Source organism: Colias croceus, chromosome 5 (genome assembly GCF_905220415.1).
Source record: "Colias croceus chromosome 5, ilColCroc2.1".
Taxonomy (NCBI): Eukaryota; Metazoa; Arthropoda; class Insecta; order Lepidoptera; family Pieridae; genus Colias; species Colias croceus.
Window position 1 is genome coordinate 10,836,831 of NC_059541.1, and position 25,194 is coordinate 10,862,024.

The window sequence follows — 25,194 nt, forward strand, 5'->3', positions numbered from 1 at the left end:
ATACTTTTATGGTGTGAAAAACATTCTACCAACCTTAACCAAGTTAAAGATATTTAACTTGGTTTACTTGGATAACATTTTATTTTGCGTAAAATGAACAATAGATGCACAATTGGAACCCAAGAGAATTGTGTTTTTGTCGAAGACGATAAAAACTTTTTAATGTGTTACTCGTTGCATGGAGGCAATGAATTTCCTTTCAACTTATTCAATTCAAGGAAAGCCAGGAAATATGATTCGTAGATTGTTTCAAACACGGAATATTTATCTTGAATTTCTTTCGCAATCTTTTCTTATTAAAATTGTTTCGTGAAGGAACAATTCAACGCGGTATTCGCGTATTCCCTTTGTTTTGCTTTCGGTTGCATATTTTTGTAATATTCAGAAATTTATGTGGATTAAAAAGACGTAGGATGAAAATGTATGCAATTTGTATAAGTTGATATGAAATAAGCAAATTAAAATGAAGAAATTTCTTTGAAATGAGTGTATTCATGGAAATATAAAAAATTAATTTGCTATTCTTTATTTATAACTCTAACACAATATACAATTCCGAGTAACATGTAATTTAATATTTTTGAGTGTTACATGCATGATTTCCACGTGATTGTTCCACACAGTTTGGAACCGTTTCAAGTTCCAAGGTTGTTAAGTGGAATGTTCGTTGGCATTGTTGTGTGATAACTTTGAAAATATGTCAATTTCTCTATAATTTGTTATGTAGGTTTAAACGTAATTGTGATGATAACATTATAGTTTATGTTCGGGGGCGATAAAATATCCTGCCTACATGTTGCAACTTTCAATCCTTTGGGCCCAGGTTTTCATTTCTTTGGGTATGTTTTGATTGATTTGTGCTTTGATTGAAAACAATTTAATCGGCGCTGTGGTTTAGGAGTAACATAAATATCATCATTAATTATATGTATGTATTAGAAAAAATGTAAAAATTGTTAAAAAAGCTTTTGTTTTTATTTGGAAGAAGGACGCAATAGATTATGCAGGTAGGTACATCGTTATTTATTTGGCAGAATTGCTTTTGAACATGAAATACTGTAGTTTACGTAAAAACAATGTGCAGTTATTACTGATCACATTTAAATGTAAATTAACTATTTTCAATACAAAATAATTATTTCATTAATATGTAAATGATAAACTTGGTACCTATTACAAAAAACTCATCAACACTTTAACACATGGATCCTACACGATTTTTTACGCAACTACGAACTTCTCGTCAGTAAATTTCTTTATTTTTTTAGACACACACTTGGAATTCAAATTAACTTTTGCATCAAATTGCACATTGGAAACTTTTTCAACACGAGTAAACTAATAATATAAGTACTTACCGTACAACTTCTGTATATTTTCTCAATTTCTTCGGTCCTCGCTCGAATACTTTTACACAAGTATCGGTGTAACTCAGGGAGGCCATTTTGCATTCTTGACAAATATCTCGAGACGTTTTTACCTTAAATAAAATGTGTTTATTAGTATAAGCTATAGTATTTTTAATAATTATTTTACAATTTAAAAAGAAATTGTGTAAAGTTTTGAACGTTTCTCTTTATGTTGTAATAACTTGTCTGCAAATAATCATATGACAAGGACTTATAAAATATCTTTATAGAGACGTTCCGGTCAGTCTGTTCTAAGATTATTTTCCGACAAAACCGAAATGATTTATTCAAGTACCTAAGATGCTCTAATTCCGCTCATTACAAAGTAATTAAAATTCAAATCGATAATTATAAGAAAATTCTTTCTCTAATTAATAATTACATATTTTCTCAGTAATTTGTTTTAATTTAACTTCTTAGATGAATCTCGTGGTTAACAGCTGATGGTTCCCACTGGGATAAAGCGAAAGAATTCAATGTTTCTCTGTAGTTGTTATATAAAATTTGTACTAAATTGTATCATTCTTACATACATTTGTTCGGCTTCTAAATAAATAAGTAAACTTGGATTCTGTGTTAATAACGCCAAAATAATAGATTTGCTGTCTATAAGTAGTATATCTAACAAATTATGAGTCCTGGATGTGTTCGAGCTAAATATAGAAACTTAATGCGAAAAACTACCTCAAATGGATTATTATATTCATTTTTTGACTGTGACAATATCTAACTAAGATGTAGGCGTCATCTTTAATTTAATAAATAATAAAAAAGGAACGAAGTTTTCTGAATATTGGATAAAATAAGATGTCGAAGCTTAACGTTAACAACTTTTTAATACAATTAAAGCTTTATCTTCCGCGCTAAGTTTAATCAACTTGAAACACTGGTCCAGTTCACAATGAACTCTTCCTTATTTTATACTAGCTTTCCGCCCGCGGCTTCGCCCGCTTTGTTTAAAAACTAATAAATTATAATATACCAAAACCTTCCTCGAAAAGAACTCTATTTATCAAAAAAAAAAAAAATCCGCAAGAAAAGCTACCGCGTAGTTTTCTAGATTAAAGCATACATAAGGACGGAGAGACAGCGATAGCGATTTGTTTTACACTATGTAGTTATATATTTTTATATATTTTGGCAAAAAGATTAAAGTAATATAATAGTAAAGTAGAGCAAAAATGTCTTGATTTGGTAGGGCACAGAAGGCTTTGGTAAAGAAAATTTATTAAGTTTTGTTGTTAGACAAGAAACCGTTGTAAAAATAAAATACAAAACGTATGAAATGTTTCCGCTCCTTGAAAAAAGTCAATGGATCGAGATAAGTATAACTCTATGGTATAACCCTTTCTACTCTGAAAAATTATTCAATGCGCGTATAATATGTTGATATCTACTTTTAGATGTAGATATGTATATTAAGATAATAAATTTCATGAAATATACTCGAACCCTTACCTACTTAAAGTAATTTATCTCTATAAATAGATAGAAGAAACATGAAGTTTCCCCTAACTATTTACGTACTTTATCAACTTTATAATCACTAAAACATTATTGAAAATTTGTCTCTAGAAAATTAAATAATGAACAGTGGAAAAGTGGAATGTATTCAAGTAGGCACTGCATGTATTTGTCTTATGATTAAAACTGCAAAGTGCAATTCATATTGTTTACGCTATATTATATTATTAAGGCTCGTTTATTTAAGTTATCTGTTGAATGTAATTAGACAATGTCAATGCATTTAATTACATACGTATTTAGATATAAAAATACATAAACGATACAGCATGTTACGTTGCATTTAGATCAGACAAGCGAATGCTCATTTAAACCCATAATATATTATCAAATTCTTTTATTGTAAACAGGCGTAGAGTATTCTATCGTTGTTCTGCATTTGAAAAATTTATACGCAATGTTTTTATTAAACATCTGTGAATACAGTAAGATTCACGAAAAATGACCACGGCGCAGAAGGCATATTTTAGGTCCCTATGGAGGTGCGAGGTGAAGCGGGGGCGGATTTAATTTTAAATTAATAAAAAATAAGTTATTTAACCAATATTAAAACATTATTTTGTCTTGAGTCTTTTCTTCAGTGAACGTGCGCAGACGGCCACCATTTGTGGTCATCTTTCGTGAATCGTACTGTACGTGATAGAGTTTTCGTTTACACTTAGACCTTATAGTGTCTAAAAGATAACGTAAAAATGTTCTAAACTCATGTTCTAATGTTCTAATGGAAATACACCGTTATATTTTAGTTTATGTAGAAGACTAATATTATGATCATTCATTAAAAGTAGATTAGGAATCAAATGAATTACTTTGTCATATTTTTCCTATTTGGAAATAAAAATATTAGTCCCGAAACTACAAGTCTTGTTAAGACTCGCAAAATGAAATCTAACATAAAAGTTAACTTGTTTCCGCTTACAGTACAACTTCGTTGAGGATATTTTGACTAAGATTAATTCGATAATTTTATCTTCACTTGTCCATTTTGACGTTTCAATTAATAAGACGACAGAATCTGTCCTCAGTGGGATTGGAAGTTGCCATTAAAGAAGAAGAAGTATAATGTTCTGTTGAATGTTGTTTGGCGAATGATTTATTAATCGCAATACACAAAAAATAAGCATGAAACATCAAAGGCTAAAAACGAATACGAATTTAGATTTTATAGCTATAAGTTTTTCAAAGATAAACACAATAAAAGTCGCACAAAAATATAAGAAAACTGTATTCCTTTGAGATGTATCACTGTATATTTTTCAATTATTGTTTTCATATAAATTTAAATTGATCTAGTGTGTGAACCTGTGATCATTATAATATGTCCCTAAGCTTCAATATTATCTAATCTAGCCGTTGTTAGTAACTTTCTCCGCGTCTCTTAACACCTAGTAATTTACAATAACTTCTATATCTGGAAGGAAAATGTACGTTAAAATTAATTTTAATTAAAACCAGGCACCTTATACAAAGGATATTGAAATACAAGCTTCATAATTATTCAGCTAATTTTACATAGTAATATTGAACGCTTTTCGTCGATCAACGTTCCTTGTTTGAGGGCGTTGGACTGAACTGTAGGCTGCAGGACATTGATCCGAAGGGTTTTGGTTATAACATGCAAATCTATTGTATTGCAAATTGTTAAATTTGTTTTATATGACGTGAGATATGATCGGGTAATGCGCGATACGTGACGGGAAAGAGTAAAAAAATGCCTCATGTCACTCAGGAATGTTTCTATTGCTGAAAGATTTTCAAGATTCGCTCGGTCGTTTTTTGAGTTTACTACACATGCAAATATATTGATTTGAAAAAAGATGCAAAAAAAATACGATCTTGAGTTTATAAAGCTTAGTGTGTGTCTTGATAAGCATAACAAATGCACAAATTCGCAATACTTTCTTTTGTTTTCGTTAAAATTCAGAAAGTGATGTCAATCTTTTTATACTAATTCATAAGAATTGTCGTAATGTTTTATTAAAAACTGGTTGGTAATATGAAGTGACAGGTGAATACCAATTTTGTTGAGCATTTATAAACAACGATTTCTAACATCTACCATATTTGTCTAGCTGGAGATAATGGGATTATTGACGTAATTTTATATCCAATAAAGGTGTTACAAGCTTTATCTTTAAGGCAATCATTAAATAAGGTTCTGATAAGGAATGAGTACTCTTAGTAGAATCTACAAGAACTGATGTGTTTATTTTATTATTAGTTTTATACTGTGAGTGGAGAGAATAAATTTGCATAACAATTTTTGTTTCACTTTTTATTGATTTGTACCCAGAATTTTAACTGCGGACGTATTTGCTTAAATATTATGTCGGCTAACTGTTCAATATTATTCACACTTTTTGCTGCTTATTATACAGGGTGTCCCACTATTGGTATACTAAGCGCGATGGAACTTGTAGTTTTGCATACACTGATTACGTAAAAAATACTTATATTATGTACAACAAAATTACGTCAAAAATTTTTTCTATGTTTTCTTCTCTAGCTTCGCGCAGCCGGCATTTAATGCTATTCTTATGTGAGCATTTTGTCTATGAAAACATAATCTTAAACGATAGCTCACGTGCTGGTGGAAAAGATGGGCGGGTTGCTTGTTATGGGTGTACAGTGTACACATAGAGTTTTAAGAATTCATCTATTTGAAAAAAAATGCCTCTGGAATTTAATGAGTATTTTTTACGAACTCAGCATATGCATAACTATAACCGCCTTTGAGCTTAGTATACCAACAGTGGGACACCCTGTATAAGTAGTTGATATTTAAACTTTGTTTTCTTTATAAAAATCTCTTTTAAAATTACTAATACTATTTTTAAAGAATATAAAACTACTAAATCTTAATGTTTCCAACTTACCAAGATCTGGACACAGTGCGTGGCTATTATTCCCACTAGCACCGTCCCAATGCACCCTGGTATGATCCCCGTGTGTTTGAAGGCAGCTGGCATGGCGAGCAATCCGGAGCCCAAAGAGGACTTGAGCAGGTGGAAGAAAGAGCCGGCTGTTCTGTAACAAAATGTAATTTTTATTTTCTATCATCATCAGCCCATATACGTTCCCATTGCTGGGACACCGGCCTCCTATGAGTGTTCAGGGTATAATCCACCACGCTGGCCAAGTGCGTGTTGGTTTTTATAAGGAACTCGAAAAAAACAGAATAAGAGGCAGTGTAAATGTTGTGTGTTATTATGACAAAAAAAAAACAAATGAATGAATTTATAATCAATGTCTATTATAAATTCATGGAAATTAACAAAAAATCGAAAAAGACAAGATCTGTTTTAAGAAGAATATCAACGCTATTATGCTTGTGCTATTATGCTTGCATATGTGTGTCCCTACACTAAATTCTTATCTTCAGTAAACAGTAAGGTAACGTAAATTGGCCACTGTCCAAATATTTAACAAAATGTCACAGAAGTTCGTTCTTTCCGTAGAAAGTTGTACCTACTTACATTATGGTTATTTAACATGTAGATATTTATAAAAAAAATATTATTTATTTTTGATTGCTTTCCATATCATAACAACATTGTTATAAGGAACTCTATACTCTTCACAAAAGTATCAAATATCCGCCTTATTAAATTACGTTTCAAACAATCTCAAGAAGTCATCCTCGTTCAGTTATATGTATAACCCCTACTTATATGGGATAAGAGGGACCAACGTTGTCTTGTAGTACCTACTTGGAATATTCCATCAAAGTAGTGCAAAGGTTCTAAACATAATATAGACTTGCTGACCCTCGCAATTTCATTTTTTTTAATGTTATGGGAAGGCAACTGGACTGAACTAAGACGCACTGTCTGGTGGTAAGCAGGTTGCGTCGCCCATAGGCCATAGACCATAACAGAGGTTATGGTTGTTGCCTACCAGAATAGGATAAGGGGGAACACGGAATTCTTCCCCCTTAATGCTCTCTCAAAGTATATATTTTTCATTTTTGCAACATTTTTCATAGATCCTTTTGGTCAAAACGGTGTATATATTTTATAACGTAAATGGAGAATTCATTACATTATGTAGGTAATAGGTATACAACTTTTATAACTTTCTTCGATAATTATGTTAAATGATAAAACTCATTAAAAAAATACATAATTCTTAGTTCCCGATATTAGTGACTTCAAACAATATCTCTCCAGCTTTGATAAGCTGCACATAGCTTTGATAAAGATGGTTGCCATTCCACTTCAAAAAGAAATATCTTTACCATTTCTGAAAATTTCTGAATATTATTCCCTGTAGTTTATCTGGAATATGAGGTTTAAATAATGCAAATAATTATTATTATTAATTCATATACATCGCAAATTCTCTTCTGTATTGTATTTATTCTTATGTTAAAAAGGCTATATTTCGTATACATACTATGACGTGTTCAAATCCTAGTCTATCTCCAAAAAAATAAATATAGTTCTATAAATAAAGATCGTAAATAATTGTAAAACATATCTTTTAAAGTTTGTGCAAACAAGAAATAATATAGTGTAATATTTACTTAAATATTCTGTTTCTAATCATGCAGCAAGTTTATTGTTCATTTTACTATGAGGCACGTGGGACATGGGTATTCTTATATTCTGAGTTTTTATTTATTTAACAAATAAATCTATAGACTATAATGCTGAAGAGTTTGTTTGTTTGAACGCGCTAATCTCGGGAACTACTGATCCAATTTGAAAAATTATTTCGGTGTTAAATAGCCCATTTATCAAGGAAGGCTATAGGGCATAGACTATTGCATATGAATAACAGCATTAAAATACATTTTTTACAATCAATAAAAAAAAAATCTGAAACAGTGAGAAGACTTTCTATAGATATTTCGTATGAAAAGCAATTCATTATTCTTTTTAAATTATGATGGTCAATGGACGAATAAATCTACATCATAGTAAACAATAGGCTTTAAAGTACAATATTAATGAGTACATGATTCACTACATTGTTTGTTGGTATCCAAATAACATAATATAAGAATTTATAACATAATATATCCATTTTGACTCTTCGGATTCAATTAATTCAACCATTTATCATGAATATAAAATATTTTTTTTTGTGTACAAATTAAAAAAATGGCAAAAAATAATTACATATAATAAGAACATTTACAAAATCAACACTGAACGGATTTAAAATGTTCATCATTATTTTATCCTATATAAATAATCTAATGAAAAAATCGCGTTTTAATTGCGTTAAAAAGTATTCAATTTCTAAATGAAGAAATTACTTTAATTATGTAAGTTTAAAAAAATGACGCAAATCATCAATCTAGAAAATCACTAAATCACCAAACAAAATAATGGTAAATAATTAACAATAATTGAGATAACACAGAAAACATAATTATATAATTTGTTACCTACTTACTTGTTTCTTGTTGTATTGCCCAGAGGCTAACGGATAGATATTAGAATAATGGAGAAGTTATCCTATTATTTGTAATTACTAGCCGCTCAAATAATAAATCTATACATATAATAGTAAAACAGTAACCAGGCGATTTCTGTATGTTATCTACTTAATTTTTTATAATCTATACTATAATATAAAAATGAATCCCAAAATGTGTTGGTAAGCGCATAACTCGAGAACGGCTGAACCGATTTCGATAATTCTTTTTTTATTATATTCCTTGAAGTACGAGGATGGTTCTTATGTAGAGAAAACGTTAATATATACCACGGTCGAAGCCGGGGCGGACCGCTACTCGCTAGTAAACAATACGAATAAACGACTTTGGTAGGTAATTTTCTACCAAGATCCGCTGAAGCAAAATACAATAAATATATATATGTATATACTAAGATCTTATAATGTAATCGCTCACCAGATTTTGATATTTTTTTAATATTCCTCCATTTTAGATAATTATGAGATTATGTTTATGTTTCATACAATATTTTTTTTTCAATAATTAAGTAATTTGAATAAGTTCTTATATATAGATACACAATTCTATAGATTTTTAAAGGTTTTTATATAGGTAGCTCTAGCATATTTTCATAGGTTAGTTATAATAGGTATACCTACATCGAAGTGCGAACGTAAATAATTATCGTTTATTAAATGTAATCTCTTAAAATTAAAAAAAGCTATATCAATACAAAATCTTGTTTCTTGGAATGTTCTCAATAGAATTGGGCAAAATTAATTAAGAGTCAAAATTAAAAATCATATTTTGCGAACGTAAATAATTAACGTTTCAGTTCCTTAAAATAAAAAAAAACCTTATTTCTATACAAAATCTTGTTTCTTGGAATGTTCTCAATAGAATTGGGCGAAATTAATTGAGAGTTAAAATTATAAATCATATTTGAATACACTTAGCGCGAAAATACCACCTACTGTTAATTATTTTTGTACTACTAGGAAATATTTGCGAAATTTGTTTTATTTTTAGAGAAAGAATACAAACCTCATTCATCCTAAAAAAAAAAAACATTTTTCAATAAGCAAACGTTCATTCACAAAAACAATCAATACTTATAATTAACAATTAACGCTATGTGACGACTTTTTTCGAATCTCATCTGAATTTTTCTGGATATGATTGAGAAGTGTCACAAAACGTTGTCGGATTAATGAATGCTTCTGTATTTCTCTTATTTATTTCATTTTATGTTAAATCCGTTGAAAATATCAGAATTTTGATTTAGGTTTAACTTTTTTTTTAGATTCAACTCATAAAATACAATTTGGTACCTACTTAAAAAAAAAAATCAATTAGCCTTCTTAAATTAGTCGTATTAAAGGGGATTTGAATATAATTGATTATCGACCTTTCATTGTTTATTTCACTGGATAAAAACTGAAATAAAAAATAATAAATTTGAATCTGATTCACAAACAACGATAATATAATTCACAAATAACGTGGTTTGGAAGAATACAAGCTAATTTTGAGCAAATACAATGTATTCTTATTTGAATTGAATACCTACATTTTCAAACATTTTCCTCATTGTTAATCCATCTCGAAACAGTTGTAATACAATAAATATTTAATAAGGAAAACGTATTACTCAACTCCTATTCACAAATTAATAAAATGTTTACGCATTGTAAATTGTAATGTATTTTGGTTTGTTTATTTTCGCTCCACTCTATTAAATTATGAAATAAATAAAGAAATAATCTGTCTGTAATAAGTAAGAAGTAACAATAACAAAAATGTATTCAGGATGATTTCTAAGCTTCATATATCATTATAATATGGTATCTACGAATAATCAATAATTTTTCACGTTTTTTATTAAGGCTTTCATGTGAACAATATACTGATTTAATCTTCTAAATAATATAACAAAGGCCGCAAAACACAATGACCAAACGACCTAAATATACTCGTGTGCTTATAACAGAAGTTACTATGAATAATTCTATCAGCCATACCCGAAGTTCCGAAAATCAACAAATTGGGGCAAATTTGTTCCTAATCTACTATTAAAATTGAGATATGAACTATATTTTTCTTACTAATCTTCTCGTGTGATAAGACAAAGTACTACGATTGAGTAAATAAAACAATCATTTGTAACACACCTTTTTGACAAATTCTTTTTTCTGTCTTTTTGATTTATATTTTGTAACATTCAATTAAATTTAATATCTCTGTTTTTTTTTAAATTAGGACACTTATTGAACCACTGATACTATATTATATACCTATGTATATTTACACAAAAGTGGGTAAATAATAAATATATTCTACAAATAAATTTCCCTCCACGAGTAATTTCAATATAGCACAGAGGTTTTCTATGACTGTTTAAAAAAACTGTTTGTTTGTTTCATGAATTCGAATCGTGATAGACCTTACAGAAGTTTGCTTCCACGAGATTACGTCCAGTAGAAAACTTCCCGTCCGATTAGGGCCCTTCTGGCCTCCTCCACTCAAGCGACAGCCCAAGCCGAGGTTCGAGATCCCCGTCAAGGGGGGACGCCCTTGTGCATGTCGCTACCAGGGTGAACCTTCAGTTCACCCCCGCGTCCGCGTTAAAATGTAAAAGCCCTTCTGGCTAACATTGAGAAACACCTTACAAAAAAAAAAAAGTAGAAAACTTCTATGTTTCCGACTTGACACTGACCTTCCTCCATATTAAAGCGTTTCAAAAATTCTTTAGAATAATTGCAATGTACCGTTAAACTAATAATAAAGTTTCAAAATGGAAGAAAAATACACACGCGAAGAAAATGCTTATGTCCAGTTTACTTGACTTAGAGAAAGTCTAGTTTTGTCCAGTTTTCTTTGGTTATTCGTACCAAGACAACGAATAAAGATTTAGAAGTATTTCCCTTAAGTATGTCCGTCATTTTACATCGTACATTACGTCGCATAAGTTGATCCCTTGGCTCTTGCGCTGTTGGAAAATTGCAAAATCGAAACTAAATTTATTCTTGTAATATTATAATGTAAATCTCTTTTGTGTTATAAAGTGAATGTGATATCCCTTAGCTGTACATTTGATGCGGTAGATTGCTACTGTCCTAAAGTTTTACTGTAACATTAAGAAGATAGTCTTTTTCGCTTTCAAGGAAAAAGCTCTCTATGATAAAAGTAATCATTATCGGATCAATCGTTTGCGTGAAAGCGAGATACAGATACCAACAAATAAACATGCTTTAACATTTAAGAATGCTAGATATTATTAATAGTTCATATAAATAGAATTTCATTAAAGACCATAACAAAAATAATTTTCATAAAATAAAGCGTAGATTGAAATAATACTAAGTTGTTTAGCTTTGAAACTAGTGCCAAAGGTCAAAAGCTAGCTCTGTGGGTGTTAACGCTGTTTCAACTAGTTCCAATACTAAGAAATCTCCTGAATTTCCCCGTATTCTAAAGTATGAAATAGATGATTGAATACCAAGAATGAACTTCAACGTGTGATTTCAGTCACACGTTGATGTTTTGCTATAGTCTCCTTTTGTTATAGACATCTTGGAACTTGGACTATAAATAGCATCGTATTTAGATTTTAATATATTCAGACGGCTCAATGAATTGGTATTTGAAAGCATTTGACGTGAATGGAAAGTTATAAATTTTTTGTGCGGTAAAGTAATTTTTTTTATTCATTTGTCAGAGCTATAAATTGATGAAAAAGGGGTTTAAATTAAACATAATTTTGAGTATGAAATGAATATTACCCATAACCCATACTTGTTGAAAATGTATCATCTTATTTATGAAATTATTATAGAGTCAACTCTTTTACTTACCAGGAATTAGATCACGATGTAATATTATATTATTTTAACGTACAAAAATACAGTTTAAAAATATTCTCTTTTTTGACAAGATAAAATATATTATACTCGCGATTCCAACTTACCCAAAATTATTCTGTTGGTGCTCGTTAACTTTGTAAATATTTTTTCAAAGTTTTTTTCTCACAGTTGCGGCTGCATTTTGTGATGCTAATAAATGAATAATTATAAACGTATGAACATACGAAAAAGTTTTAAAATTGATATTAAAAAATAAAATAATATTTATTTGCTTAAAACATGGTACAGAGAGATGTCAAAATATTTCGATTGTTCATCATGTTTTGCTTAGTCTAAAGCATGCAAATACTGTCTCAATTTAAATCGAATATAATATTGATATTAATCACTTTGCAATTAATTGACAAATATCATTCCACAATAATTACATTTAAAGGCTATACATACAATTATAATAATTAACATTTATGGTCAAAAAATTCTTTTAAGCTATAAAAACAATGTAAGATCAACCATTTCTTTAGTTTATTTTTATATACATTAAATGTTTGGTTTCGTATACATTTAGGAATACGGTTAAATATTTTTATGAGCATGATAGGCCCACTTTTAGAGTAAAGCGCAGTTTTACAACGTGGCACACTAAGTTTATCAGGGTCTCTAGAGGGAATAATGCTCACGTTAGCCGCCCTTGTGAAATATTGGGGGTGTTTTTTTACGAAGATACAGCTCTCCAGTATGTACATGGAAGTCAGAGTCAGAACGTTTAATTTTCGAAATAGTGGCCGACAGCTTTCTATCGGTCCAACCCCGCAAATGGCTCTAATACATTTTTTTTGAGCTAGGAATGCTCTGTAAACACTTGTCGAATTGCCCCATAATATTAGTCCATATCTTAAAATAGATGACACATAACCATGGTATGCAGTAAGAGCAGTTTTTTCAGAACTTATGGCCCTTAAACGACGTAAGGCGAACACAAATTTGTTGATACGCGAACATAAATGATTTATATGGGATTTCCAATTGCAATTGCTGTCTAGCATTATACCTAAAAATTTTATTTCATCGACTTCTTCCAATATAATGTCTTTGTAAATTAAATTAATGTTATACTTTCTTTGTTTATAATTATGAAACTGCATTACTTTCGTCTTTGCTAAGTTAGCCGTCAAGTTGTTTATTTTTAGCCAGTCAATTATTCTATTCAATGTCAAATTTAAATTATAATTACATGTCAAATCCGAAGTCACATTAGGTATAGTCACAGAAATGTCATCAGCATAAAGTGTGCATTTGTAGTTTGTTACGTTTGGTAAGTCATTAATATAGAGTAAGAAGAGAAGCGGTCCAAGCACGCTTCCCTGAGGGACACCTGTACTGTTGAGCCTGGAGTTTGATCGTACAGCTGTTTTTATGTCAGAACCATGTCCACTATATGCAATCTCGACGCACTGCACACGATTGGCGAGGTAGGATTTTATCCAATTTAATGATGGTCCTCTTATTCCATACATATCACACTTATTTAGAAGGATATTATGGTTTACACAATCAAAGGCTCTACTCATATCAAAGAATATGACCGTTGCGCTAGTACCACTATCAATATTTTCTATAATGCTCCGTATAAGTTGGTATGCTGCTAGTGATGTAGACTTTCCCTTTTGAAAGCCGTTTTGTTCATGCTTCAATATCGAGAACTTACATAAATAATCAGTTAGTCTTTTATGCATTATCTTTTCGAATATTTTTGAAATTATTGGAATCAGTGTAATAGGTCTATAATTATGAATGTCATGTTTTTCACCCTTTTTGTGAATCGGCTTTACAATTGAGTATTTCAGTCTATCCGGAAAAATACCTTCATCAAATGATAGATTAATCAAATATGTCAAAACATTTGCAATAAAATTAATACATAATTTAATAATAAAAACACATATCTCGTCATATCCTACTGAATTTGTGTTTTTTAAGGAATTGACTGCCCGTATAGTTTCAGTCTCCGTACAAGGGAAAAGAAACATAGTCGTTTCTCTAGTCTCGATGCCGAGTTTGCAGCTTGCAGGATCAGAGGAGACATGCTTAGTATAGTATTCATTAAATGAATTTGCAATATGTTCCGGATTCGTAACCTTTATAGAACCAGAGTTATGTTATATTCTAAGTAATTATATGTTTTTATTTCATCTACTTTGTCACTTATGATATTCCAAGTTGCTTTGCATATATTGTTCGCTTTACTGAGGTAAGAAGAGTTTTGATTAATTTGGGAGTTCTTTATACATTTTTTGAGCAACTTATCATATTTTTTAAAATCTTCTTTGTTTTTGGTAGAACGTGTTTTGTAGTACGTGTATCTCAGTTTTCTTTTTCTTAACGATGATATTCGTAACCCTTTTGTTATCCATTTAGGTCCGCTGTTTTGATTTTTTATTTTAATTTTATTAATAGGAAAGCATAAGTTATAGAATAGTATAAAGTAATCATGAAACTTATTAAATGCTTCATTACAGTTATTTTGTATAAAGACTTCGCTCCATGATAGGCTTTCTAAACATTTTTGAAACTTGGTAATATTTTCTTTACAAAAATCACGCCTTTTTATATGTGAAACTACGGGTGAACTTTTTTTTTTAATAGGACATAATAACGTTTGGCCTGTCTCATGATCCGAAAGACCAAGTAGATGAACTGCACCTTTTGCATTTTTTATGTTGCTTATAATTAGATCTAAGCATGAGTTTTGTCTCGTCGGTTCATTAATATGTAGGATAAGGTCATAATTTAGGAGAATGTCTTGCAAGCTTTGAGATATATAATTTTCTTTAAGAGTATCAATGTTCATATCTCCCGTCAGTATAATTCTTTTTTTGTTATTTTTTATCAGTTTATCCAGTAGTATTACAGATCTGTTTAGAAACTCATTTGGATTAGAATTAGGTATCCTGTAAATGCATATTATAATTATATTCATAGAGCGTATTTCAATACCGCAACACTCAAAAACCTTTTCCGTAGATATTTCAGTACAATAGGGGACTGGGGTACATTCTATTGACTTATTTACAAGTATACAAACTCCACCGCGTTTTTCCTTACTCCTTGAAAAAACACTACCCAACTTAAAATTTTTAAGTCGAATATTTGTCTCATCGCCCAATCTTACAAATGTTTCGGAAAAACAAATTACATCAATATACGTATTTTCAGATAAAAACTCATTCAGTATAACTTCAACTGCTTCTAGTTTGTTCAACAGGCCAGCTATATTCTGATGAAATAACGTAAAATGGGACGTACTTAGAGTTTTACACTTTGATTTAGCCGAAAAAATGATGACGACGATTCATTGGGTGCAAGGTCTATAGAAATTTTATTTTTTTCGCGAATTTTATTATTCATCATAGAAAATAAGTAAGGTATAGATCCCTTTTTAAGAATAGGATTTAATTGTTTAGGCTTACTCTGTTGTGAAACTGCGCTTGTTTTTAGTTTGAAGTTTTTTAAACATAAAAAGTGGTCAGTATAGAATTGCATATCGATTAAGAAATTGATACGTTTACAGATATACTTTATAGAAGGATACATGCTATAGTTACATACGTTTAAAAATGTACAATTTTTATAATTATTACATACATGCAATAACATTTGATTTAACTTAAATTCATTTAAAAACCTATTTTGAAGCACATTAACAACTATTATTTTTGCATTCTTGAATGATCCTAAAGTCTTTGTTAAACTCGCCATCAACTGAAAAGGATTGCTGTCATTTTCACCAATAGAAATAATTAGGTAATTATCATCATAGTCTCTCAACATATTGCTACAAGAAAGGATGTCTGTAGCGGGGGCATAGGCCTTCGTAAAAGACTGAATTTTATATTTTTGATACTTGGTGTTTCGTCGACTGTGGATTAGCATAGGCGCCAAACCAATGAATTGTTGTCCACCAATTATAAGTATTTCAGGATCACTTTTTGGGACATCTTGAATACATTTTTGTGTCTCATCAATTGGTTGGAGAATAGATTCGTTTGGAATATCCTTACATATTTTATTGATATTGTCATCTTGCATATTTTGGTAGGTATTTGCGATCTGATTATTTACAACTGGACTGAAGCTCTTTGATGACAATTTTTTAGTGTTTTTTGTAGCAGCGCTATCTAGGGATTTAAGTTTACAAACAGAGGGTGATTTGGTTTTCGTAGTGGCCTTGGGAGAACTATTTGCTCTTAAACGATTATTTTCGAAAAGATTTTTTATTTTTGAGTTAGCTGTTTCTAATTGATTTTTCAAACATTCTATTTCCTCTTTTAGTACATTAATATCGCATTGCTCAGTTGACAAGTCCGGTAAACTGTGGGTTGATGATGTAGACAGAAACGATGTATTAGGCGACTCAATTATGAAGGCAGTTTTATTTTTTCTTTGCGTAACGAATTCTTCATCCATCGTTAAGCTTTAATAATTTCTAGCGTCGTGAGTAATGTTTGAAATTTTAAAGAATAATTTCAGTACAAATATAGATTTTTAATAGAAAATAAAAAATCGACGACTGCCTTGAGATTCGAACGCGGTATCTATCGATTCGTTCCTCGCGTCGCAACCATTAGGCTACATGAACTTAATCTCTGATGTCGAAAATAGCGTATTGGTTATAGTAATAAAATTTCTGTTTCTTTAGAGAGAATAAGTATGATGTTTTGTCTATATCACACTTGCACAGAATCGCATTTACTTCAACGGTTTTGTTCAAAGTTATTTTCTTTGTTTGATTTTTTCAAATTATAAACACTTTTCGGATGTTTTGCGATAAAATAATCGTACAAAATAACACTAGATGCACTTTTTACACGGTATTATTTTTGTTTTTATGCACTTAGTCACAGTAATTTATTTAAAATGTTTAGAGTGTATTATCGAAAATTTATTAACTTTAGGGCTGTTACACGTTTAGATAACACTTGCAGATATTTATTAGAGATAGCTAAAGATTTTTAAACACTTTTAAGCACTAGATTTGCATTAATATATTTTTAATTATACAAAAACTACAGAGACGATGTTTACACAGGCACAGCGCCATCTGTCCCTTATTATATCTGCCATATTATTTAATGTTAACACGCTAACAGATATATAAGAAAATATTTATTTTCCACTCGACTGCATCTTCGACCTACTTATTGACGGGAAATTTACATATTTAACTTTTATATCTTATTTTCTCAGATAAGTTAAAATATTATCCACTTTATTTTAAAGCGTATTTGCACAACGATTAGTTTTAATGAAGTTGCAAGCGGTAATCATTGTTATACGAGAAATAGTAGTAATATGAATTACAGTACGATTCAAACTTAATGGCAGTTCGGAACATCGTTCGATCCGATGCGCAGAAAACAATTTTAGATATTAGCGGGACGTGTGCGCACCCGCACTCGACTCGCTAACTTCCGAACCGCCATTAAGTTTGAATCGAACTGTACATGCCAACTATTTTCAATGTATTGTAATTTTTATGTATTGGTATCATTAAGTGATACTGATATAAATTTATAGATATTAAAGCTTAGATTTCGCTTTGTTTTTAAAAAAATCACGAATTTGAAATAGGTACTTAAAAGAAAATGAAAGCCAAAATTAGTAATATTATGTTGAGGACTATGCATTTGCACCATAAAGTTGGTTGAGGCGGGTTTTAAAGGTGAATGACCCGGATTTTTCTGTCAGTGGAAACACTTTGATAATATCTCGATTGTATAAGTTTTTAATTATGTTATTTGTTTGCTTTATTTGATACTTCGGCTGTGACCGCCAAGTGTAAGGGTATTTCCGAGATATCATTTGCATACAACATGCCTACCAAATCAAATACAATATATCTACCTACGTGTGATATAATAATAGTTACATATTTATATGAAAAGCTGCTAAAACTAAAACTGCTCCAATTAAACATAGCGTCCTGGGAAAATTCACCTCATTAACAAAGCCACGTAATCAAAATATTAGGCTGCGTTTCCATCAGAGATGTGCAAGGATGCGTAGCGAGGGATGTCTTTGTAAGGAATTGATAGTACCTACCTATCCTTTCATTAACCTCGCCTCGATCAGCACAGTTTTGGTGGAAATGGCGCAGCGGTGCTAGATTTTATCACATACAAAAAAGGCGAGGGTCACAACAGTCCTCGCACACATCCCTGTGAGGAATGTGTTCGAGCAATGTGTTGCAAGGTTTGCGATCGACAGGCAGGCATTCGAGTCAGTCCTCTACACCACTACACTGGACAACCGTCGGCAATTTTCACAGCTTCGCAATGAATCCTCGCACCGCATATTTTCTGCGCACAATAAAACCCCCGCACATTTTCACAGGACACCAAGACATATTCGCACGACACATTTCCCTCGCACATCTCTGGTGGAAACGCAGCCTTAATCGAATGAATGGATTCGCAATAATGAACTTAAACCGCAATATATTAGTAACTAATTTCAATTTAATTGTGTTATAATTGTTTGCTGGTCGATAAATGTTAAACGATTGAAAAAAGGATGTTCAAAAGTAAAAGGAACGTTAACGAATATTAGCTAGTTAATATTAGTTACGAATATTAGCTAGCTCCTAACTATAAAGTTGCGCTAAAAATTCTATTTCAACTAGGATAGTACCTATATAAGAAACTTATTCGTATAAGAACTGTAGACCTTAATTATTAAACACTACATTATAATATTATCTAGAAATAAATCAAATTTAACCTTTAACTGACGTGGTATACGTCTCACAGACGTCATTATTTTTATTATGACAATATTTTTGAAATAACGCAACGTGCAGCGTTACCCCTCCCGCTACCTTCCTATCCTGTCATCTTGTTGAGGCCAGTCACGGCCACCAGCGCCTCGAGTGCACAGGTGTTCACACAGGAGCGATCGCCGTCTCTCAGACGTAAGTACGGTGTTTATGTACAAAAAATAAGCATGTCTCTTGGTCGTCACCTCTGTGTTTACGTAGGTAGCCTCTGTGTTTACATAGGGTCTCGTTGACGTCACATCGGTTTTAATTTTATTCAATTTCGCAGAATGCCTACAAAAAAGAAATCTGCCCCAAAGAGTATGCCACAAACACCTATGCTGGCTAGGAGTATGCCAAGGAAACGGGAAAGAACACCAGTTGAAAGATCAACTTCTCCACCGGCACTGCATTGGATCAACCGACATTCCTGAACCTCCTCCGTCTCTAAAAGCCAAGCTAATCCGGAACCTGGAACTCGGAAGACGTGTGCAATATGTTCAAGTCGCCTAAAAAGAAGAACAAACTACTATTGCTATAAATGCAGAAAGCCAATGTGTCCATGCTGTCTTCAAATATGCAATGACTGTATACTACGACGTTGAAAATGTACCGAATATATGCCTTGTCATTTTTTTTGTTATTGAAAAAAGACTAATTATTTTTGTTATTTTTTAATTATAATACAAAGAAGTTACGATTATTTAAGTTCATTTGTGGATTGATGAGTAGATTTATAAAAAAAAAGAGTTCCTAAATTTAGCTAAGCAATTATAGTGTATTCATGAATAAATGTTGATTATTATTAAATTAAGGACAGTAGTTTTATTTTATCTGTAATAAATTGTTCTAAAACATGTATGAATCAATTTGTAACACCGTTACAGTATAGTATTGTTTAATTTATATTATTTTATTTCAATTTAATTTTTAACGTCTATGAGACGGTACTGCGGCGTTAAAGTTACATTTAGACCAGGTCGTCAGCCAAAGGTTAAAACACGTGTGTTTGTATGACAAATATACACAAAATGATAAACTCAACAAATATTGCGTGGATATATTATAAGCTTTAAAAACGTTTAAGTCTTAAGAGGAAAGGTCACCTGGGTTCCTTAAACTCAAAATATACGTCGTATATGCTAATATTATATTTTATTAAGCTATTGCATAGCTTCTATCGCGGGCCTTGAGCGCGGGGACCGAATCGAGAAATTCCGTAACGAAAAACCTCACGCTCCCCCACTCCGACGGGCGGAGGTGTGGAGGAAGGAAGGTGGAATTCCTCCATCGAAAAAGGGAGATATCACGACCAGTCTACTCGACTGGCCGCCCGTTAAAGCCCCAATGGATGATGTCGGAAAGTTGTATATACTCTGTAACGAAAAAATTTCGCTTGCGCGATTCAGAGCGAGGTGTCGCTACAAAGGCATAGCATGCAATAGCTTTACCGCGGCAGTCCCCGAGTTTCACACGTCGTTTTTTTATTTGGTTTCTTGTGACACTTGATTTTCTCTGTACTTTGCCTTAAAACCAATATGACCATAGTACAAAAGAAAACACAAGTACCGAATAATGAGAAAAAGCAAAAATTCTGTGAATTAGATTAGTTACTTATTCATTTTCATAAAATAAATTAAATTTACACACCTATCCATAGTTGGTAAACTTAGTTGAAATAATTTTTGCTTGTAAAGAAAGTACAAAGAAATATTACTTACGATGTAGGATGAGGAACATTTCTATGTTCAAAGGGATTATAGTTGAGTTCTTCGTTCTTCGCTGTAAGAGTGGCATTCGACGCCATACAAGATCCGCATTCCGATTTGTTCTCCATACTGAAATATAACAAAAATACAAGTTTTGTTAGTGTTAGTTGTTGAAGTTTTAATTGTTTAAGGTTGCATAGTGAATTTTTTTCCAAAAATCAGATAACTTATTTATTTATATTAAAAGGTTGCATTTTATGAAGCTATATCTATCTATACATAATATACCGGGGGTGCATTCTAAACCATTTATAAACAAAATTATTTATAAGTACAATCTTTATGAATACATTATCCTTTGTTTTCTATTTAAAACAAACATATAATTTGTGTCATTGAACCTGTATTTCAAATTAGGTTCGAAAAGACGACCTAAAATATTTTAATATTATTAAATTTAAAGAAAAGTATGCATTATAAATGGTATTTCAATTAGGCTGTGGTACAGATTGTCATGTCAATCGTAAGAAGCTTACGCGGATTTTTCCTCAATAATTGAATTCATAGAGATCAAGAATGACTCCTTTCTTGGTCAGGTTCACAGATCACAGAAACTGTCAGGTTATAGCGCCCGGCAAACTTCTTGGCCAAGAAGTAGCGTGGTGCCCAAATAAAATGTACTAAAACTTGATGCGCAAACTTCCCCCACCACGCTTCTTTTTGGCCAAGAAGTTTGCCGGACGCTATACCTACATGTATTTTAAAATTTCGTCAGTCTTGCTTTTTAAGATACTTTTATGTTGTCAACATTAATAAATTAATTGAAAAATAATCATCATCATCATCAGCCCATATTATACGTTCCCACTGCTGGGACACGGGCCTCCTATGAGGGTACAGGCCATAATCCACCACGCTGGCCAAGTGCGTGTTGGCGGATGACACATGTCGTCGAACTTTTTAATTCTTCGACATGTCGGTTTCCTCACGATGTTTTCCTTCACCGTTCGAGCAGTGGTGATGTTACAACATGCGCAGATAAATTGAAAAATCAATTTATTTCCTGCGCGCTCGCCTGGTCTCGAACCTCGGACTTATCGATTCGAAGTCCGAGGTCTCACCACTGAGCCACCACTGCTCTACTGAGCCACCACTGCTCTATAAAAAATATAGAAAAATAATGGTTGTACTTAATTATTTCTTTAGTTAGATTAACACATTCCCGCATGTAAACGTACTGTGTATTGTATAATGCAGTTAAATTTCATAATATATAAAAAAAATTAAACTTACATAACTTATTATTATTATGTACTGTATTGGTTATATGCAATTCAGAATTGGAACCTTTTAATTCGTAATTGTCTAGCTCTACACTAAAGGATTTTGAAACAGTTCTATTAAAATAACTTTTATAATACCTACACAGAGAGTTATATTAACAAACGTAATGTGGGAAATTAGATTCGTACACAACCCTTTATGGGCCTAACCCGTTACTGCCATCATTTCTACTTCAACAATTTTAAGGGTAAAATATTTGTTTGTTCTGACGAGCTCTATAAACATTTAAATTATCATAATCATACCTTTAGCGACCGAGTTAAATTATATATTTACGGATATATAAGTTTTTGTCAGCTAAAAATATTAAAGTTCCTCCCAACTAAGTATCTTAAAATGATTTTTCTTTTACGTCAAATTTGGTTCAACCATTTTGTATATTTAATAACTGATTATATTTTATATAGCAGATATCCATCATATTATTTACCAGCTAGGTATCATTAACTACTTCTGCTTGGTTTAAAAAAAATAATTACGTACGTAGTTTTACTAGAAAAAATTTAACATAAATTTTCTAACTCAAGATATAGATATATTTCAAGAATTGATTTTAAATTATATTATATAAACCATACCTAATACTTGTAGAATCCATTTCTTATGTTAAACACAATCACTTGATATTTCACACACACAAACAAAAATATATAACGAAGATAATATAATAATATTTATATTCTTAATACAAAGTATGACAAGAATAACATTCACTATATTATCACTTTAAACACAAATAAAACAAACAAATATTTTACTACTCTATAGTAACTCGTATTCTACACGTTAAAATTAAAAAAAAACTTAAATAAAAGAATAATTTAATTCTGCGCAAACGCACTTTGCTCATTAACGACTAGTGTCTTACTAATCTGATATAGTTTTTCTTGACATAGCGTGGCAAATATCAACCGGTTTTGTTTTTCTGTGTTTTAACCGGTTTTTATTTTTATTTTGTTTAAAGCTAAAGTCCATTTAATTTATATTTGTGATTTAGTAAAATATGTATGACCTAAATACCTAGATTTGGTGGCGAAAAAAATTTAAGAATGAGAGAAAGTTGATATCGCGAATTTGGAATATTTGAAGATTTTACTTTTTTTAATGGGCGGTATTTTTGGTTTTACTTAAAATAACATGTCCTTTTGATGTTTGAGTATCCTATATTATATTATGTATTACATATTATTGACTACTATCTACTTACTAACTACATTATATAAAGTTTTAGATATTATCTACTATACCTATATTAAAACCAAAATAAATAATAGAGCCACAAATTTATTTTTATTCTTAACTAGCTTTCCACCCACGGCATCGCCCGCGCAGTCAAAGAAAAACCCGCATAGTTCCCGTTCCCGTGGGATTTCCGGGATAAAACCTATCCTATGTCCTTTCTCGGGTATCAAAATATCTCTATACCAAATTTCATGCAAATTGGTTCAGTAGTTAAGGCGTGATTGAGTAACAGACGGACAGACAGACAGAGTTACTTTCGCATTTATAATATTAGTATGGATTAACATTATACAACATTCACATACAACAAACAATAGTAACATTCTTAATTATTTTCTGTAACAAGCACATCTAAACTGTGTTGGAGTATGTTTTTTTTTATAGAACAGGCTACTGGTGAATAATAATGATAATGATGTGTGACTCGTTTTTGGTGATAAATACCGATATATAGGTGATTAATGAGTATTTAATGGTTTTTTTAGAATCTTTAATTTATAAAGAATGTTTAACAATTAATCAAAGTATTTTAATTCTATACTTATTTATGTTTGACAAATTAGACCAGTAAATCATGATAATTGTACCTAAAGGCTGTCTAAATGTGTTTAAATTTCAGAACACTCTGGCAGATAGCTCATAATTTTACAAGAATAATGTATTATACATAATTACTATCAAACTTGTGACCTGTAATACAAACACACAATTTTAACTACAGACGAATTCTCAAATCAAAGATAGTTAAATAATAAAATACAATGTATTTATTTTCTGTCACAGGTAATATCCCTGAGCTATGTTTACAGTCGTAGATAACAACTTTATGGTTTAAAATGATTTAACTACGCTGGTTTGACAGCGCAGTTAATTTTCTTTGTAATAGACAAGTAGAGATATATTTTAACAGCTATAGATCTACTAAAATCTTTACTAATATTAAAATGCGTTAGTAGCTCTGTCTATCTGTCTATATCTTCTTCATACCTCAAACAATGAAGCGATTTGGATGAAATTTAGCTCAGAGAGATTGAAACCTGTCAAAGGAAATAGGATAGGTTTGATATAAAGAGTTTGTTGTGTCAGCGAGTTCCTATATTATACAGTTTAAAAATAGAATATTTCATGAATATTATTAAACTTAAACACTAGCAAAAATTACCTATAAGTCATAAAAAAAGGAATAAACACAAAATTTTCAAACTTTTTTTTACCACCAGCAAACGTTAGAAACATACTACCTACTTTTCACTGCACTTTAATTTCACACACGATCAGTTAATCCACTAATCCACAGATAAATAGCGTTTACATTTTGCACGAACACATAGTAAATAGCTGATTGGGAAACTGATGTTAAACGTCGATTATTTCTAGCATTTCACACGGCTGGGTGACCATGGTTTTGTGTTGAGTGAGACTATTTGAAAAATAACTTTTTTGTTAAAACGTTGATTCGTTCCATCGGTGGTTTAAAACGATGTTATCTTTTGAAGGCTTAACCGAAATTATGTTAAAAATATACTTTAAATTAAAAACGATGGATATAAGTATTCAGAATGTATTTGAAATGAATGGAATTTTTTTTAATAAAAAACTTTATTGACATTAAAAATAGGAATAGCTCCTGAATTAGTTGAATACTGTGTCTCAGGAGCCAAAAATATCGGATTTAAAAGGGTTTTGAACACTAAAAGTGCTCAAGGTTGAACGGTACTTAGTAAAATACTATAAAATTCAACAAAACATACCATAACCAACAAACATACGTGTATTTTCCTATTTTTGTGATGAGTACTGATGAGTATTGTAATGATCTAAAAATTATAATACATTTATCACGTTTCATCATTCTTTTTTTTTAAATAATATATTTGAAATC

General features: G+C 31.0%; 1 protein-coding gene across 4 annotated transcripts in view; it reads right to left on the reverse strand.

Moving 5' to 3' along the window:
• Positions 1-24,648, reverse strand: part of LOC123691756 (proton-coupled amino acid transporter-like protein pathetic) — a 55,685-nt gene extending 31,037 nt beyond the window's left edge. For 3 of the 4 annotated variants that reach the window (XM_045636300.1, XM_045636301.1, XM_045636299.1), the window contains exons 1-4: positions 22,649-22,921; positions 20,739-20,855; positions 5,810-5,960; positions 1,359-1,480 (exon numbers count right to left, since the gene is read on the reverse strand). In XM_045636300.1, coding sequence (XP_045492256.1) covers positions 1,359-1,480; positions 5,810-5,960; positions 20,739-20,855; positions 22,649-22,668 — 410 coding nt within the window. In that variant the 5' untranslated portion in view covers positions 22,669-22,921. Of the gene's footprint in view, positions 1-1,358; positions 1,481-5,809; positions 5,961-20,738; positions 20,856-22,648; positions 22,922-24,557 lie in introns of those variants that run through there. The other variant, XM_045636303.1, reaches the window with a different exon arrangement.
• Positions 24,649-25,194: the final 546 nt, after the last annotated feature.